The following is an 18270-nucleotide window of genomic DNA, read 5'->3' as shown; positions in this document are numbered from 1 at the left end:
TATAGACAATAATTTCATATTTTCTCCCCCCCCCCCCTCTAGAATAAACTGTAAAGTGCCCCCCCCCCCCTTAGAATGGGGAGGAAAAAAAGGTGGAAAAAGAGGTGAGAGCAAAAATATGCCTGTTGTTCTTTGAGTACGAGGGATGAAAAACAGATCCTCTTTGACGAATTTTGGATTGGGATGATGTGAAACTTTTAACCTCCTAAAGGGGTGCCATGACTACATTTTTTGGGGAAAAACAATGATCTACTAGACTAAAGACTGGTGCCACCCCCATGGCTGAGCCCCTGAGCACTGTGTGGTATTAAATTTGATAATTTCTTACCTTAATTTCCCTGAGCACATGATAACTCTCCTCTCCAGTAATAACGACGCAAAGATCTGAACTATCCTGTTCACACTCAGACAGTTGAATAACGTGTCAAAGTCAACCTGTATTATCAAGAAGTAAATGGAATATAGTTAATATCAAGAATGGGTTTAAATCATTTATACTGAAGAGATTGAATAATGTTTCAAATTTGACATGTAATACAAAGAAGTATAAATAGAATAGATTTAATACTATGTTGACATTTAGACAGTTGAATAACATGTCAAAGCCACCTGTATTTAATTACAAGATTGATTACTGTATTAAAATCAATGATTACTGTATTAAAATCAATTTCATTCTTCTTTTTTTTTGGTTTTTTGTGTTAATGTTCCACATTCCACATAACATTATTGTCTCATACATACAATTTAACAAGAGAATGCATAATAAAAACAATGATAAACACATGTAACATAGAGAAAAAATAATGTGAAATACAAGGAACCTACTATGAAGCAAAGCTTGATAATCATAGGTTCCCAAATAAAATACAAAATATTGCAACTGAATGTGATAGCAATAAAGAAAGACGGAAACAAGAGTTTGAGTTTTTTTAATGTACAGTCAAACCTGCTGTAACGACCACCTGTCTACAAAGACCACATATTTTGTTTCCCTTAAAATTGGTTTATCATCGAAACTTTTACTACTAAAAGGAACCTGTACATATTAAAGACTACCTGCCTATTAAGACCACTTTTCTTGTCTCCCTTGGGTGGTCTTTACAGACAGGTTTCACTGTATTATACAGTTGTTAAAGACCGCCAATACTACTGGGCCAGAAGGGATTAGACCACACAGCGAGGTCACTGACAGGTGGCTATCTCATTAACTCAGCTCTCAACTAACATAAGAAAAGAGGATCATGGGGGACCAACAAGCACCGATTGGGGAAGTTTTCTATATAGAGGGAGCAAGAAGCTACAAGTAGCTAGGACAGTGGGGCTTTAACTTACATGTTCCAGTCTTTGATCTGCCGGTCTCTGAAGTAGGAGGGGCTTGGGGTCTTGCAGGTAGTGAAGGTGGCTGCCAATGTTTTTTCTCCTGTTGTTATTATTGGGCGGAGTGGAGACCTTTATGCAATGTCCCTTGATATGAAAAATGAACAAGAGAAGATGATAATGATAGACTTGTTATTAACCAAATAAGGTAGCTTGGCCAAATTAGTGGCATGGAAAGATGCATCTGGAACCAAAAAATGCATAATTGTTGAAAATCATGCTTTTATCACCATCGCAAAGATAGAATCACATCGTTATGGTATGGAGCTGGTATCATCTCAATGATGCCTAATGTTGGCTTAACTTTCATTCAGATATGTCAGAAGGAACTTTTAATTGACAAACATCACTAACTATTATACCATTTGATTTGCGTTCTGCATGGCCACGTCTTTCTGCTCAGATACCTACGAGTAGACTACTATGACACTATAGGAAATTACTGTAGAGTTTAGCTTTCAAATGGTAGTACATGTAACTACTACGGGACAGGGTCGATGCAAAAGAAGCCTTACTCTTTTTACCGTTCAAACCACAGATTGTGAGCAACAAGGAATATGTTTTGTTATGTACGGGTTAGTTTTACAATCGTCTGCAAGAGTAGACTCCATTTCAACATTGAAAGAAATAACAAAACATTTAAAAGTTTAGCTTTGCAATAGTTGTACACATACATGTAACTACCATGGCACAGGGGCGATGCACAGGAACCATGCATTGTGAGGCACAAGGGTTATGAGTATGCAAAAAATTAGCAGTGATGGGACACAGATTTAGATCCTGACAGCTACATCTGTTTTGTTATGTACGGGTTATTTTTACAATAGCTTGCAAGAGTAGACTCTATTTTGACACTAAAAGAAATAACTAAACATTTGAAAATGGTCGTACATGTAACTACCACGGTACGGGGACGATGCACACAAACCATGCATTATGAGGCACAAGGGTTATGAGTTTGCAAAAATGAGCAATGATGGGACACAGATTTAGACAGGCTACAACAAACAAGATCCTGACAGGTACATCAGTCGTACCGCCTGACACCTCGACCATGTGACATAGCATGTGCAGCGCTGACTAACCTTGATAACCTCAACCCAGGGCATGCAGGGGCCCCGTTTCTCAAAACTGTCGATAGTCTAACTTCTTGCAATGGACATCCTATGGAATCATGTGTATTAGAAATTGACACACTTTCGTTGAAGGTTGGTTGTTTATTGCTTTACCCGATTGCTAGGAAAGAAAGAGTATGCTTGTAAGTAAGCAACCAGCAACCATAAGGGATGTCCGGGAACTTAGACATATGTTTCAAGAAATAGGCCCCAGCTTTCAAAATACTTCCTTCTTGTCAGTCTCCCCCTTCCCCCTAACTTTTTGACCCCTAGCAGATTTCCTTTCCATCCAGAACTTTTCTGCCGCTACCTTGTTCATATCTACCATGTGACATGTGTAACGTTGAGTGACCTAGCTAACGTCACACACTGACAGCTTTCAGAGTTCTCTGCTACCACAATTCCTTGGCCTTCGATTCAGTCATTCCCCTTCCCCCCTCTTCCTTTGATTCAGTCTCCCCTTCCCCCTCACTTTTTGACCCCTCTTAGGATTTCCTTTTGAACCAGAACTTTTCTGTTGCTATACCTCATTCATACTGTAAAATCTTGTACCTCTACCATGTGGCATAATATGTGCAACGCTGAACGACCTTGCTAACGTCACCAAGTGGCATGTAGCTTTCAAGTACTCTCCCTTACCACTTTCAATTCGGTCTTTCCCCTCCCCCCTCGTCTTTCCCCATCCCTCACTTTTCGACTCCTGGTAGGATTTTCTTTTGAACCAAGACTTTTCTGTTGCTAAATTCCTATTTAGTGACTCATAAACACTTGCTCAAAAAAGCTTTAAAACTTTTATCAAAGCTTTTTAAAGAATTATTAGAAAAGGGCAGAAAATATTGATCCATGTCAGCTATGTGATTCACACACTTGTTCCAACAATTAGGTTTTTAATATTACCCCTTTTAACCCATAGGGACTAAAAAGAGTTTCAATTCCACCATGACCTTTGACCTCATGAGGTCATCAGGGGTGCCCCACAGGAAGTGATTACTTTTCCTGCACACTGCTCCATGTATTTGAATTCACATGACTCACTCCTGCACTTCTCAAATAACAGGTACCATATGCCAAGGGGACAATGCAATATCCAGCATATTATCTGCAAATCTCATTCCCTCACTCACTCATTCACTAAAATGATAGCTGAGGATATGAATAGCCCTATGTGTATAATCACAAATCCATCTTTTCTAAGACATAGAGATATGAAATGCACTATGCTTATCAAATTTTCTTATGCAGTGGCATTCTTCATAAAAATGTTTCGCTACTATAGGTTGAAGTTGATCATAACTTGATGTATGTCAGAAATCTGTAATAATAATGATAATAATAGGCATCTATAGGGTTCTATTCAGAGGCGCACAAATTAATTATTACCACTGCTTTAGCCTAGCTGCCATTACATAACTCCTGCCAGGTACCCATTTACCTAACCTGGGTCGAGTGTGGCACGTGTAGATTAATGGCTTGCCAAAGGACATTAGTGCCATGTCAGGGATCGAACCACAACCTTCAAATTTCAAGTCAAGTGTTTAAACAACTCGACTACGACACTTCTACTTCTGTATTAATGAGATAGACGAGTATATAAGTTTGTGATTAGCTGGAAGATTTTCAATCATTCCAAATCAATCGCAATGAACAGAGCCCTGATGTTGCTACTCACCGGCCTTGGGAAGGGGCTCTCGTAGGAGAGCTTGAGCAAGTTCTCAACAGCAGCCATGGAATGTTTTCTCCTGTTCTCGATCTCATCTAGGAGCTGGTTGTAGATCGGATAGCATCCTATAGGGCTCATCACGCACACCACCTCCGGTAACCGAGGACCTTTACCAGGGGGCTGCAAAATGGAAGATAGGAATGAAAAGGATTGGATTACTAAAAGGGTTTCACAGAAAGAGTTGGGACTGATCCAAATCAATCGTTAGTCCTCCAATCAATCGCAAGTTTACAGTCTCCTATCTCTTATGTACAAAGTTGTGATTGATATCAATCGCAAATACAAGTAAGTTGCAATTGATATCAGCTCTTTGTTAGCCTTTTGACAAGGCCTCGTGACTCTGGCTAAGCGGCTGAAATGAGTCTAGATACCCGGGGTGAATGCGGGACCGAATGACGAATGTCACGAGGCCTTTTGCAATGTAGGTTTCAATGCTCCACATGAATTATTCATAGATACATATTAGCATGCCAATACGCCTACTTTGGATTTATTGACCAATCATAATGGCGATCTCCCAGTTGGCTTCGTTCGTGATTCGTTCATGTAGAGGTCAGTGGCCTTAGCACGTACGTAATAGTTCATAGTAGGTCCATGTTCGTACTACGTAGAGTTTACTGTGTGTATGTGTGTGTGTATAAGCTGACGCCACGCGAAGATACGTTCGCTGATTGGACACTACCTTTTCTGAAGTGAGTTCCAGTCGGAAACAAAGGTTAACATAAGAAATCCAAACCAGATTGATAAAGGCCACTGGTCTGGGCAATTCGCACTGGCGTTTACTCAGGTTTTCGCGATTAGTCTCTTTTTAGTCGCTCGGCATCTATCAGACATGTGGCCTTGTTTAAAGGCTAGCTCTTTGTAAGAGGGGGCCCAGGAAGACACTGGCCTGTTTGAAGTGGCGCTTGTAGTGAGGAACTCAATTAGTGGTGCTTGTAGTAATTGTGGAAATGATGGACTTATTCATGATGGGAATAAGGAAGATGATGATTAAGAGGTAGTAGTAATGATGGTGAGGAGAACGGCAGTAGGGTTGGTGGTGGTGAGGAGAGTGGTAGTAGGGTTGATGGAGGTGAGGAGAGTGGTAGTAGGGTTGATGGAGGTGGTGAGGATAGTGAGGGTGATAATGACGGTGGTAGAGATGATGATAGTGGTAGTAGTAGTAGTAGTGGTAGTGATACTGTGGTGGTGGTGGTGGTGGTGTTGGCAGTGATGATAGTGATGATGTAGATGATGGAACATTTGTGTACCATTGGTACAATCTATATATGTCAAAGTGAATGCAAAAAAATGCATGTTTCCTTTCATTCAGAATTTGTTCTTTTCAGCGACAAGCAAAAGCTATCTTTAACCTCTACACAGACAAGAGATACACTCTACTAGGAATGATATAGATCACATAAATATCAACAAATCCTGAACATTAAAAGCTAAAAACATCTCCAGGAAATCTGTTACAATGACAACTGTCAATTTTAAATCCACATTGAATAATTTCAATACAAATTTAGTAATCACTTCTTGACTTTGGAACACGCTGTTATTTCCTGATTCAACATTCTGATGCAAACAAAAAATGAAATCAAAGCGGAAATTTGATCCGTAAAGGAACAGAGAGTTATGCGGATCTGAATCTCCCCGTCTGCGCCTGGATTACGCTCCCCGAGCATATCGACTCCTTCGTTACTCTAATTAATGCTCCACCTGTTGCCAACCAGACTTGTTCCCCCAGACAAAAGTAATACTATGGGCGCGTTCATGCTTGAATTTGAAGGCAGAATGAGCGATTTGTAACGCTCATCGTAATCGCAGTTCCACGGTGCACTGTTCATGCTCACTTCTCCAGGCAATTCTCCTTGGGTGGCCTTCGCAAACCTGTGTGCCCACGCTACGTAGACCCACTAGAGGTCAGTGCGTTGACCCCATTTAAACGCGTTTACAAATTGTAAACGCATCTTTTTGTGAGTTTACGATCGGCGATCGTGATCGCCTTTTTTCGGTGATTCTACAAAAGTGAGCATGAACGCAATCGTGTTTTAAACTAAACGCGTAACAGATGCCTGATTCTGGCCGTCAAAATCAAGCATGAACGCGCCCTATATCTCCTGAAAGGCAGAAGGTCGTTTGTCATTTCCTTTTTGAAGGAGTTAACACCCTTCTGCTTCTCAACAGACGATAATATACCCTGATCATAGAAGCTACGATTAATGTTAATTTGTTTCATCTGAAACCTTGACTCATTGCACAACCTTGCAGCAGCACATGTTAAGATGTGATCAAATACGAACAGGGATTTGATTGAGTGCTGCATTTTCAGGTCTTAGTCATCCTAATACTCTATGTGTGATCCGTTTTGTGCTTCATTGACAAATGTGAATGATTAGGACCAGGGAGGTGTTTCACAAAGATCCTAAGTTGAACCTATCTCAAAGTTGGACTTTCAAATTATGGAAAGCCATTTGTAGCCTTAAAATAGAGTATATTAAAAAGTGAAAATTCAAGTACCTTTGAAATATGGACAAAACAGATCTATGAAATATTTCATTTTGAAATACAAGCTTTAAAAGCATTCTAATTAGATAGCCTTAATTTTTTCATTGTAAAGATCTAAAGATAACTGATGAAAACGGGGTAATGGGTACCTGGTAGGAATTTATTCCTATAAATGCTAGAGCGCTATAATGGCAGCACGGCTAAAGCCGGGGTAATAATATCCAAGTTTGGAAGCGCTTAGAGACTTATTGTGATTTGCGCTATATAAAAGCTGAATATTATTTATTATTAAAACAAAAACTCAAGATGGTGTAAATTATAGTCAATATCATTAACGGCTATTTTCAAGATAACACCAGCGGGCAGCAGTTTTATTGATCTAATGTCTGGGGACTTATCAATCTTGTTAAAACATAAAAAACAAGATATTATTTTCAAGTTTCATAAACGTCAACATTTCCACATATCACCACAGAAATGGTCTCTTGGTACTATACTTGGTACACCATTATTTTGTTTTCCTCAGTAAACATTTCCTAGCCTCAACCGATCATCTGGAAATCTCTATAATTTGTTAATTGATTTTGATGGTAACACAGTTATAGAGGATATGCTTGGTCACAATCTAAACGTTAAGCTGAACCATGAAATTCCCTTAACTAAAAAAAAAGATAGCCGCCAGATGCATGTAGGGATTTCACTCAAAAATGATGTCATGATCTGTTTCTGATTATGCCTTTACATATTTAAAGTAATTAAATCAACATAAATGTATGTTGAATTAGGAACTGCGTGTACTATATCTAGCATTTACCCTGTGTAGATCAACTCGAACAGCTGGAGAGCACCTACAGTAGAATCCTCAAAGCATCCATCCATTTTGGGGTACAATGTTTCTTTAAAGCCCCACTGTACTACTTGTAGCTTATTGCTCCCTCTATATAGAAAACTTCCCCAATCGGTGCCTGTAGGTCCCCCATGATCCTCTTTTTCTTATGTTAATTGAGAGCCGAGCTGATGAGATGGCCACCTGTCAGTGACCTCGCTGGGTGGTCTAATCCCTTCTGGCCGAACTAGTACAGATGGCCTTTAATACACATTTCCCTTTTGTGAAAAAGGCTGCAACTTACCAGTATTCTTCTGTTGTAGCCGTAGAGTCTTGATCCGTCCGAGCTCGTAAGTATGAAACAGAACTCCTCACTATTGCACTTTCATTTTTATTTGAAAAATGCCTTAATACACAATCCCCGTTCATATCCATTTCGCGATAGGATTTTTCTTTACACACATTTTCTTTTATACACATTTTCCTTTTGTGACAGAAAAAGACTGCAACGTACCAGCATTCTTCTGTTGTAGCCGTAGACTCTTGATCCGTCCGAACTTGTGAGTACGAAGCAGAAGCTCTCGCTGTTGTACTGTTCAACTGGGGCCCACTTGAAGGCATCTGGAAAGCAGAACTCTGGGATGGCTCTGAGCTTGTCCGTTTGACTGTCACTCACCTGCAGTAACATTAAAAGCATCGTTTAACAATGTTTCCAGTTTTACAAATCTGAGATGCATGGCCCTTCGTGTTATCAGCATCTGTGATATGGTGTAATATTGAAGCCCCAACAGAATTGCGCTTCAAAATGATCAAGAAGTGCCTCAAAAATTAAAAATTGTTGAGTGACCGGTTTTACCATACTCGTTTTCCCCAATAGACTGTAGTGTTATGTAAACCGTTAGAAAACGCAACATATGATCTTGATTTCCAGTTATAAATATCTTGATAATCAGACAGCCAATCGGCTTGTAAAAGTCATAGGGTTCCTGACTGACCTAAAGGTTTATAATTATGATTGCAGCATGAATTTAATCCAGGATTTCGTTTAGAATCTGAGACAAAGATACACAATCCCTTTAAAACAGAAAAAGAAAAATTACGAAAAAATACAGAAATGTGCAATTTACTCTTGGAGTGCCGGTGTCACGTATATGTGACAATGAGACTAGGCCATGTTTCAACATATGTCCATCACGCTTTGAGCCTAGCCTAAGCTTATCATTTTCTGGCTGTGTCAGGAACAGCTACAGTACAGGGGTCATTTTATGGAGAACACCTGACTTTGAAATATTCATAGTCTTACAGTTCACTCTGTTTTAAAGCCCCACTGTACTACTTATAGCTACTTGCGCCCTCTATATAGCAAACAATGCCCAATCTGTGCCTGTTGGTCCCCCATGATCCCCTATTTCTTATATTAATTGAGAGCTGATTTGATGAGATAACCACCTGTCAGTGACCTTGAAGGGTGGTCTAATCCCTTTTGGCCAAAAAGTACAGACAGGCTTTAAATTAAAACTGAAAAGGTTTTGTGCCTACAACTAACCTCATGGGGAAACCTTCTCATTTCGTATGGCTCGTATCTTCTCGTCTCCGGGTTGATTTTGAGCGAAACGATGACAGCGTATTCGTAGAGTTTAGAGTACTGCAGGGCCCTAGCCGGCATCGTACAGTAAACCGATGACCGTAATCTCATGGTGCGAACATATGTTAGCCGCGACTTGAGAACTGCAAAAAGGATGAAAAGGAAAATTTACAGGAAATTATAATAATAATAAATGCTTTTATAGCACTCATAGAAGATGCTCAAGGTACTTCAATAAAACAGTAGACAGGTGGTCACTATTAAAGCAGGTTGGACTGTATTTTGCTTTCTCCAAGTTCATCTACTCCTAGTAAAAACAGAGAATAATATATCAATCCTGAAACATTCCATCATTTCAGAGACATACTTGATGTCAAGTACCTGTACCTATCACTGACTCATGCACACTGAAAGGTTAATACAACACCAGAACATGGGCGGGGGATAAGAAAAGTTCCTTGTCCCTTACCCTACAATACTTGTACCACTTTCCTCAAGTGCTCTAAGAACACAGGAAACAGAACACTTCAAGAAACCCTGATAAACTACATCATATCTTTTGACATACATATGAAGAGGACACACTGAAGTGTCAGGAATCTGCACTTATCATTTCTGACTCATACACAAGGAAAATATTAATAATACAACACCTGTACGATGGAAAATATGAGAAAACTTCCATAACTTCCCCTTCCCTATAATATTTCTAGATCTTACATGACCACCCACTTAATTGCTCCAAGACAAAGGAAACAGAGAACAATTCCAGAAACCCTGATACACATTTCTTTTAACACACATATGAAGAGGACACACTAAAGTGTCAGGAATCTGCACTTATTATTTCTGACTCATTCACATGGAAAATATTAATAATACAACACCTGTCCTAGCTATGGCGAAAAATGAGAAAACTTCCATGACTTACCCCTTCTCCTTCCCAACAATATTTCTAGATCCTACTTGAGCACCCACTCAATTGCTCCAAGACAAAGGAAACAGAGAACACTGCAAGAAACCCTGATATACAGTACATCATTTCTTTTAACATACATATGAAGAGGACACACTTTAATCGTCAGGAATCTGCACTTATTATTTCTGACTCATTCACATGGAAAATATTAATAATACAACACCTGTACTAGCTATGGTGAAAAATGAGAAAACTTCCATGGTTTCCCCCTTCCCCTTCACTACAATATTTCTAGATCCTACTTGAACACCCACTCAATTGCTCCAAGACAAAGAACACTTCAAGAGACCCTGAAACATTAAATCATTTCCCCCCATCATTACTATTACCACTTGTTATGTTTATAATGTTTTACTTGTACTAACCAGTGAAAAAAAATTCTTTAATATATGGACAATGAATTATATACTAAATACTTATCACTTCCTCTATTGGAGAGAAAGGGACGCAAGAGTTAAGAAAATATATTATAAACAATGACTTGAACAAACTGAGAGACCAAACACCTGCCCTATGGGAAAACATGAAAGAAATTCCCTTTCCCTTCCCCTTCCCCTTCCCCAGAAAACATCCCACATATGTACACCTACTCAAATGTTCAAAGACTCCAGAAACAAAGAATAGTTCAAGAAACCCTGAAACATTACAACATTTCTTTAAACTCAAGAATTCAATGTTTTACCATTCCCCTTCCCCAACAAAAACCTGTACATCCTGCACACAAACTCAATTGCGACACAACACAGGAAACAAAGAAAGATATTAAAAGAAACTCTGAATTATTACATGATTTCTTTTACATGTAACACTTACAGACACAAGCATCAGGAACCTGTACCTACATGTATCAGTACTGATTCATACACAGTGAAAGCCTAATACGATCCCTGCACTATGGAGAGACTTGCATGGACGATCCCTGGCTTGAATCACTGTATTTAAGAGCTCTTTCTGTCATTATTTCTGGCAGAATTCCCTCGTAAAAGATTTTCCTGCAGTTTCAAATTGTCATGAAGTTGGCAAACCTCCAGCCAGGATGTATTTTGAGTCTGGGATTTTTTTAAAGAAAGACGTTCTTTCCTGTAGAAATTTAACTCAAAGTTCCTCTTTCTATCCCACCTCTGTGTATGCTACATATTATTCTTGACAAGACGGGAGTGTCTGTGATCCATTTGTAGTTATTTGTCCTCTCCTACAACCTTTTCAAAGTTCCTGCCTTTCTGGAGGACGTCACTACAAGCTTATGCTTAAAGATGAACCCTTTCCTGTATATATCATGTAATTATCATACATCTAAAGGTACAAGATTGTAAACGTATATATTTTGATGGATATTGAATTAATAAACATCAAATCAAGTAAAAACATAGCTATGAACATATATTGTGCCTTAGTGTGTTGCCCATTGAAGATGTCATGAGGATCAACGAGCCTATACAACCAAGCAAAAAGGGGGGGGGGGGGCAACGAAACACAACAACCCTTATAGTCAGACTTAGTAGAAATGTGAAGACAGGATTGTTTGCTCACATCTTTGAGAGGATTGAACTCTGTCATACAAATAAAACTATTTCGGGTCCAGACCTGTAAAGTCCAGACTCAACCCCCCCCCCCCCACCCCCTCTCAGGGCAGGCAGCCAGGCAAGGAAGTCCATAATGATTGCAGACTAAATAAAGTGTTGCTGATAATATTCATATTCATATACGTATATAAAGCTTTTGGGTCAGGATTCAATCTGGACTCGACCCGGACTCAACCATTCTCTGCTCCTAATATGAAAGGGGTATTAAAGAATAGGAAACACAAGATGAACGTTCATACACAATGATCATGAATGATGTGGCAGCCTTGAGATGACTCATATTTCTAAGGACAATTAAATCTATGTCTGTATCAATGAAGTCAGTTTTAATTTAACCTACTAGAGCCGATGACGTATGTAGGACGCAACTGGTGCATCCTTGATGATGTGCCGCAAGAGACTCTTTCAAACTAGGTAAGGCACGGAGAGGAAAATAACAGGATATTATAGATCGATGTAGATAGGGCAAATGGTGATAAATTGTGAAATACATTTTAGGCAGAAGGACTGATTTGTTGTGACAGTTTACCAAAATCTACTAAAGTTTCAAATCTATATCGTGATACTCTCCTTTGAATTTTGTTTTTATTTTCAAAAACAAAAATCTTGTTACAGTGCCCCTCAAGATGATATGTAAAGGACTTGCCAAACATAGCAACAAATGAAATTCAATCCATGCATACAAATTTTCATATGCACAAATGTCAGGGCTTTCTTAAATATTTCAGCTCATTTTCTTCTCATTTCTATGAATAATACAATGCTCTGTATACTTAATCAGACCAAACACTTACAATGCATTTTTCGGTGTCCAGTTATTTCAACATAGCAATATGTCTCTGTTCAACAACAGATATGTAACACTTTGTTAACAACAGATTGGATCCTGATAGTCAAGTTTCCAATATTTCAAGAACACCTGGATAATCATGAAGTCATCGTACCATAAAAGTTAACAAATACAATTTGAACTTTTGACAGACATAGCCGACAGACAAGACCATCAATAAGCCAGTTCACGGTTGCAGTCTGAGCATGAGCAGATAAAGGTCATTGCAGAACAAATTGTATAATACACTGAGACGAAATACTGGATACGTGCTCATGAAAGTTATGTAATCATTATTCATTAATGAACAAGCAGTGCATTCCATGATACACAGGCAGAATTACAGGTGCAAATATTCTTTGAAAAGGGGAAACAAAGGCTATTTATGTAGCACCTGCATCGCTGTAGGAGTGATTATTTCAAAATGTACAAAGTGGGACCTCTTCATGTTTTGAAGATCTGTGGATATTCGGGGTCATTGCAGAGATGTGCTAACCGTGAACTGGTCTATTGCAGTAAATCAATCACAATCATACCAAATATTCATGGTTCTTCAAAGTAAATTCATGCATGGCACTCTTTATAACAGAAACGATCTCCTCATCTGCAATACTGATGATAATCATCATCATGCAGTGATGTAAATCACATGCTTCTTCAAAGTACATGTAAATTCATGCATGGCATTGGTTATAACAGAAACCATTTCCTCACCTGAAGTACTGCTACTGATGATACTGATAATCATGCAGTGAATATGTAAATCACAAACATGACAATTACCTCCATTAGGCTACGCAAGACAAGAAAAGTTATCAAGTACCTGCTCAAAGCATATTCCACTTTATAATCCTTTGTAGTAAGAACAGAACAGATTCTCGATAAGAACAGATCCTCTATAATAACAGATCCTCTAATAAAGCAGATCTTTTATTAAATCCTTCATCACAAAAAATGTAGAGTTGGTCAAGCATTTGACAGCGCTTATGAATAAAATGACTACAACTTGATCAAGTCACGGTACAATCCTACAACGCCACCCCAAGACAGATCCTCTATAAATAATCACAACGTCATCATAAACAGCGGAACGTCAGCCAAGTCTTTGAGAGTACCGGTACACAAGTCTTTAACGAACTTAATTACATGTTGACCCTCCTGACCTAATGCAGACCCGTTTACGTTGACAAGGAGGAGGAAGGAGGAGGAAGCACGCACTTTACGTGCACTTTAATTGCTTCGACCAAAGCCAAAGGGGCGGAAGAAGAGAACGACCGTGAAATGTGACCAACACGTGTTCCTACACCGACTCTTAAGCAGTCTGCACTTGGCAGTCTTACAATGTCCCTTAACGTACACAGCTTATGTCAAGTACATGTTACTATTAATATCAATTGGATACTTACTTTAGACATTTGTATTTTTAATTGTCACTTCTGCTTGTTTTCGAAAGGACCAACAGTAGATTTACAGTCTTTCAAAAGGTATAAGGCCTAAATTTCCTTGTAAATGTACATTCTTTAAAATGGTTGCTTTTAGAATAAATAGTAAATGTTGGATTCTATTAAAATTGTATCCCTTCTTACTGCCTGTCTTAAAAGGGAAAAGGGTCTTTTAAAAGGTGAGGCCTACATTTCCTTGTAAATGTACATTCTTTAAAATGGTTGTCTATAGTATAAATAAATTAAAGTCTATTACAATTTTATTCCTGCTTAATGCCTGTCTTAACAGGAAAAGTAGTCTTTTCAATTGTTGTTTCTACTTGTTAAAGTATAAACAGTAAATTCACAGCCCTAAAATTCTGCTTATTCTCTGTCTTGAGAACAAATTTGCAGTATTCTAAAAGGTTTGAGTTTTGCTTACTAGTCTTAACAGTGACTTACAGTCTTTCTTGTTGATAGTCTCTACGTGTCAATTCCCTGCTAATTGGTCTTAATGAAAGCTAATCGGTGCAAGCATACGCTAAACTATTAACACACATTAATACCCCAAGTCTCATTTACGTCTTTTAACCAACCAATTAAGAAGTACTAATGGTTGGAATTTCCATGGGCATTTGCAAGAATGACAGAGTTTTTTTCAGAGGTTTAGAGGTAACAGTGACAATATAAAGTCATTCATAATGTAATGATATTTTTTATGAAAAGGAAGACATACAGTAATTACTTACCCATTCTCTGATACTTCAACAAATGAATGCTATCGCGACTACAAGCAATTGTGAAACTTGTACAAATTAAATTATTCAGATTTGTGGTATCTTCTTTTGTAGACAGTTTAACTTATTTTTTAAAGAAAATCAATCATCCTTCAGTAAATTTGCAGCAAGATGTTTCTCCAAACACCAATCAGATTTCAAAATGAAGTCATGACTGAACCAAGAAGCTTGATAAACCGTGATGAAATTATCTCCCGCAAATATATATAGCTTTGATTACATGTAGTCTCAGAGCTCAGTGGTTGAAGTTCGCTTTGAGCTTCTAAGTTACATCCTCATGTTCACAAATCGTTCTTCCACACCAACAGTCCCGAAGCACCTAGCAAGAATGTGAACATCAACACTTGGAGATCTCTTTATAAAACAGTCCACTCAATAGAATCCAATCTAATTTTTAATTGGCACTAAAATCAATCTCATTTTTGCTACGAGGAGCTTTGAATATGACATCCGCTTGGTCTCGATCTTTGTCCAGACTCCAATAGATATATACCTATCTCAAGTATAATCATTAGTCATATCTCAAGAAATATATCTCCATAATCAATGTCATTTCAATCTCAATAGGCCTGTTTCCATCAGACCGAAGTTGCAAAATATAACCCGCTAATTTTAAACTTGGGACATTTCCTGAAGCTCAAAATTGCGTCGTCACCAGACCGATACGCTCATCACAAACTAGATGAAGACGGGCGCAAATTAGCCTGCTATTTCCCAAATAGCGGGCTATTTTGGAAACAAGACCAATATTTCTCGGGATATTTTCTCGACCAAATAACCCGCTAATTGCAACTGCAGGCTGACGAGGACGCAAATTAGCTGGCTACTTTCAGATCGGGCTAGTTAAAATAGTGGGTTATTTGGCAACTTTGGTCTGAGGAGGCAGGCCTCATGATGTACTTCCTTATGGTCATGTGAGACTCCATGCGACGCAAGTGAAACTGGAACCAGTGGTCACATAGAAAGTGAAGAGGCTATCAGGTATAGGGGATTACCCTTCATGTGATGACATATGTACTTTTAGAGATCTCTGGAAAATAGCACACCTCCAAGTTGTGAGGACACACTATTGAATGTTGAGAGCAAGAAAGCTATTAAAGCCTCAGTCACACCTTTGCGTATTTATGGCAAGCTGTTTTAACATTTATTCCCATTTCTTGATATCAAAAAAATGATTTTTGGTTGTGAAGCAATGGTAATTCTTGATATCAAAAACGGCTTGCCATAAATATGCAGCAATAAGCAAGCCAAATACACAAAAGTGTGACTGAGGCGCATAACTCCTTAATATCTCTGTAGACTTGTACAGGTGTAGTGACTTTGTTGTCCAGTGGATAAGTCTCCGGACTGTGAACCACAAGGAAGGGGTTCGAATCCCTGTCGCAGTATCAATTTCCTTTGGCAAGACATTAATCTACAATTGCCAAACTCCACCCAAGTGAGGTAAATGGGTACCCATCATTTAGAGGGATGCAGATATGAGGTTTTAATCTGCTTTTGTGCAATACCGAAAGGGAAAATACTTGTTATTCCTTCATATTTGTATTCTACATTCATTCAGATTTCCATTGATAAAAAGTTGTATTTTCATCGAATTGGGTCTTTAAAGTGCACCTGCTCTCTAGGGTTCAAGTTTGATCTGTCAGACACGTAAGCGTTGCATGAAAGTGTTCAGGAAATACGCTGAGAGGCCCACTAGCTTCCCTCTCATCTTTTACAGCAGAGTATGTGACATGAAAGGCTTTCATCTCGTTGTATTCCATGACTGTATTAAAGCAGAACATCAAAACGATACACATGAGCAGCTCTAAAGCTTGCTAAAAATTTTTTTGACCAGCTTGCTTGCAACCTTGCAGCTTAAATAAAAATGTACTTATTCTAAAAATGAAAGATTGCGATACATTATATCATCTTTAAAAGCCATTGATATACAGACAAAGCAATAGTTGTACTGTTGTTGCGAGGTTTCATAAGGGATGTCACTATATAGTGTTGTAAATCTCACTTTACACAGAGTTCAAGCTCTTCTGGATCCGTGGCAATATGTTGCTTTGCTTCTATCAGGTGATCCTCTTGCAAGCAATGACACAAGTAGGTCTAGTCAATCTTTAATATATCTGATTATTTTAAAGCCCTGCAGAACTGCCCCAACCCTCACAAGGGCACCACAACCTACAACTTGCCTAACGTCACTTCAAACTACAAGTTTCCTTGAAGACATTTCAATAGAATTTTGTTTAAAACCTTAAAGGTAAAGACCAGTATTGGAAACGCCCCAATTTCAAAAAATGAAATGGAAGCTCTCATTACCAATCATGTGAAAGAATATGTTTTGACTAATACATGATGATAAAAAATTTGCCGGGAAACCGCCTACTAATTCATATATTTGGTAAATTTGTTTCTCTCATGGTCTGTGAGAGATATAGGGTAGTCCCATATACATCTTTCTGTGTATAGTGCTTGTAACTTTACGAAGAATGGGCCAAATTTCTTATCATTTTGATGATTCCAGAACCTTGCAGACGCTAGATGCTAGATGATCAACCTTTTCTGATCGATTCCACAACGTTTCTTTCACAATGCAATCGCATGACCATAACTGGTCTTTACCTTTAAATAGGACAATATGAAAGCAGTAATTAATAAATACCTTACTTTAATTTCCTAACATGACCACTTCCTTTGCTTTCGAAGCAATTCATTAAAAGAGGTTGTACTTTCAATGCCATTGTCAATGTTTCTCTATAGTACAGGCCTACAGGCACATGATGTCCTGTATGTGGGCATATAGAGCTCACACAAATTACACTGTGTGGGTTAAGGGGAACTTTTTTTAGTGTCATTTGCTAAATGAAGACAATTCAGTCATATCCTTGGTGCCAGAAACATGAAGAAAATGTACTTTTGCATCAGGGTGAAATATATAGGCATGTCGTTATCAATTCTATGCTTGCGATGTTGCTATGTGTGGCAAGAGGGGTTATTCTCTCCAAGATCGACTCCTTTAGCATTTGACTGTCAAGTGGATTTGGCGCCTTATAAATCATATGTATTATCATTATTATTATTTAGTGTATTATATTCACCAGAATACTTATGAAGACTTGTCTATATGATATTGGGATCAGAACATGTCAGGAATGCAAGATTACTAAACCCTTTTCCAAAGCGTGAAGGGTAGGGAGTGTGGGTAGGGGGTAGGGAGTGTGGGGAGAGGGTATGGGGTGCCCCTAGGGGGGTAAGGGGCAGAGATGGAGGTATAGTAAAAACGTGATCCAGAAAGATAGATGCACAGCTGTTTCATAGCCCCTAAAGGAAATAGATGTGACCTGACCCTTTAATACAGAACCCGAAGGTCAATGCTAGATTTCCTTGGCCTCTAGACCCAGTTTTGAGTAAATTAATTCTTTTTACTCATTACTTATGGAGCAATATCAAATATTCAACAGCTGGTTTACAGTCACTATATTACATAATGTTTTATTATCACTAGACACGAACATGACCTGACCTTCTTATATGCAAAGGTAATTAAAAAA

The 18270-nt window shown here is 38.5% G+C and overlaps 1 protein-coding gene and 1 long non-coding RNA gene across 4 annotated transcripts in view; one reads left to right on the top strand and one right to left on the bottom strand.

Moving 5' to 3' along the window:
* LOC754213 (DENN domain-containing protein 2A) overlaps positions 1–18270 on the bottom strand; it is a 118103-nt gene that overhangs the window by 7340 nt on the left and 92493 nt on the right. For all 3 annotated transcript variants that reach the window (XM_030989537.1, XM_030989538.1, XM_030989539.1), the window contains exons 7-11: positions 9081–9262; positions 8049–8210; positions 4165–4335; positions 1336–1467; positions 329–435 (exon numbers count right to left, since the gene is read on the bottom strand). In XM_030989537.1, coding sequence (XP_030845397.1) covers positions 329–435; positions 1336–1467; positions 4165–4335; positions 8049–8210; positions 9081–9262 — 754 coding nt within the window. The remainder of the gene's footprint in view (positions 1–328; positions 436–1335; positions 1468–4164; positions 4336–8048; positions 8211–9080; positions 9263–18270) is intronic.
* On the top strand, positions 2195–16853 carry LOC115925517. The gene is made up of 3 exons (XR_004064761.1): positions 2195–2216; positions 6606–6609; positions 16649–16853. It is a non-coding gene; the product is annotated as an uncharacterized LOC115925517 (long non-coding RNA).

This window comes from Strongylocentrotus purpuratus, unplaced genomic scaffold (genome assembly GCF_000002235.5).
Source record: "Strongylocentrotus purpuratus isolate Spur 01 unplaced genomic scaffold, Spur_5.0 spur5_scaffold_18, whole genome shotgun sequence".
Classification (NCBI taxonomy): domain Eukaryota; kingdom Metazoa; phylum Echinodermata; class Echinoidea; order Camarodonta; family Strongylocentrotidae; genus Strongylocentrotus; species Strongylocentrotus purpuratus.
Note: the sequence above shows the minus strand (reverse complement) of the source record. Positions and strands in the feature narration are given on the sequence as shown.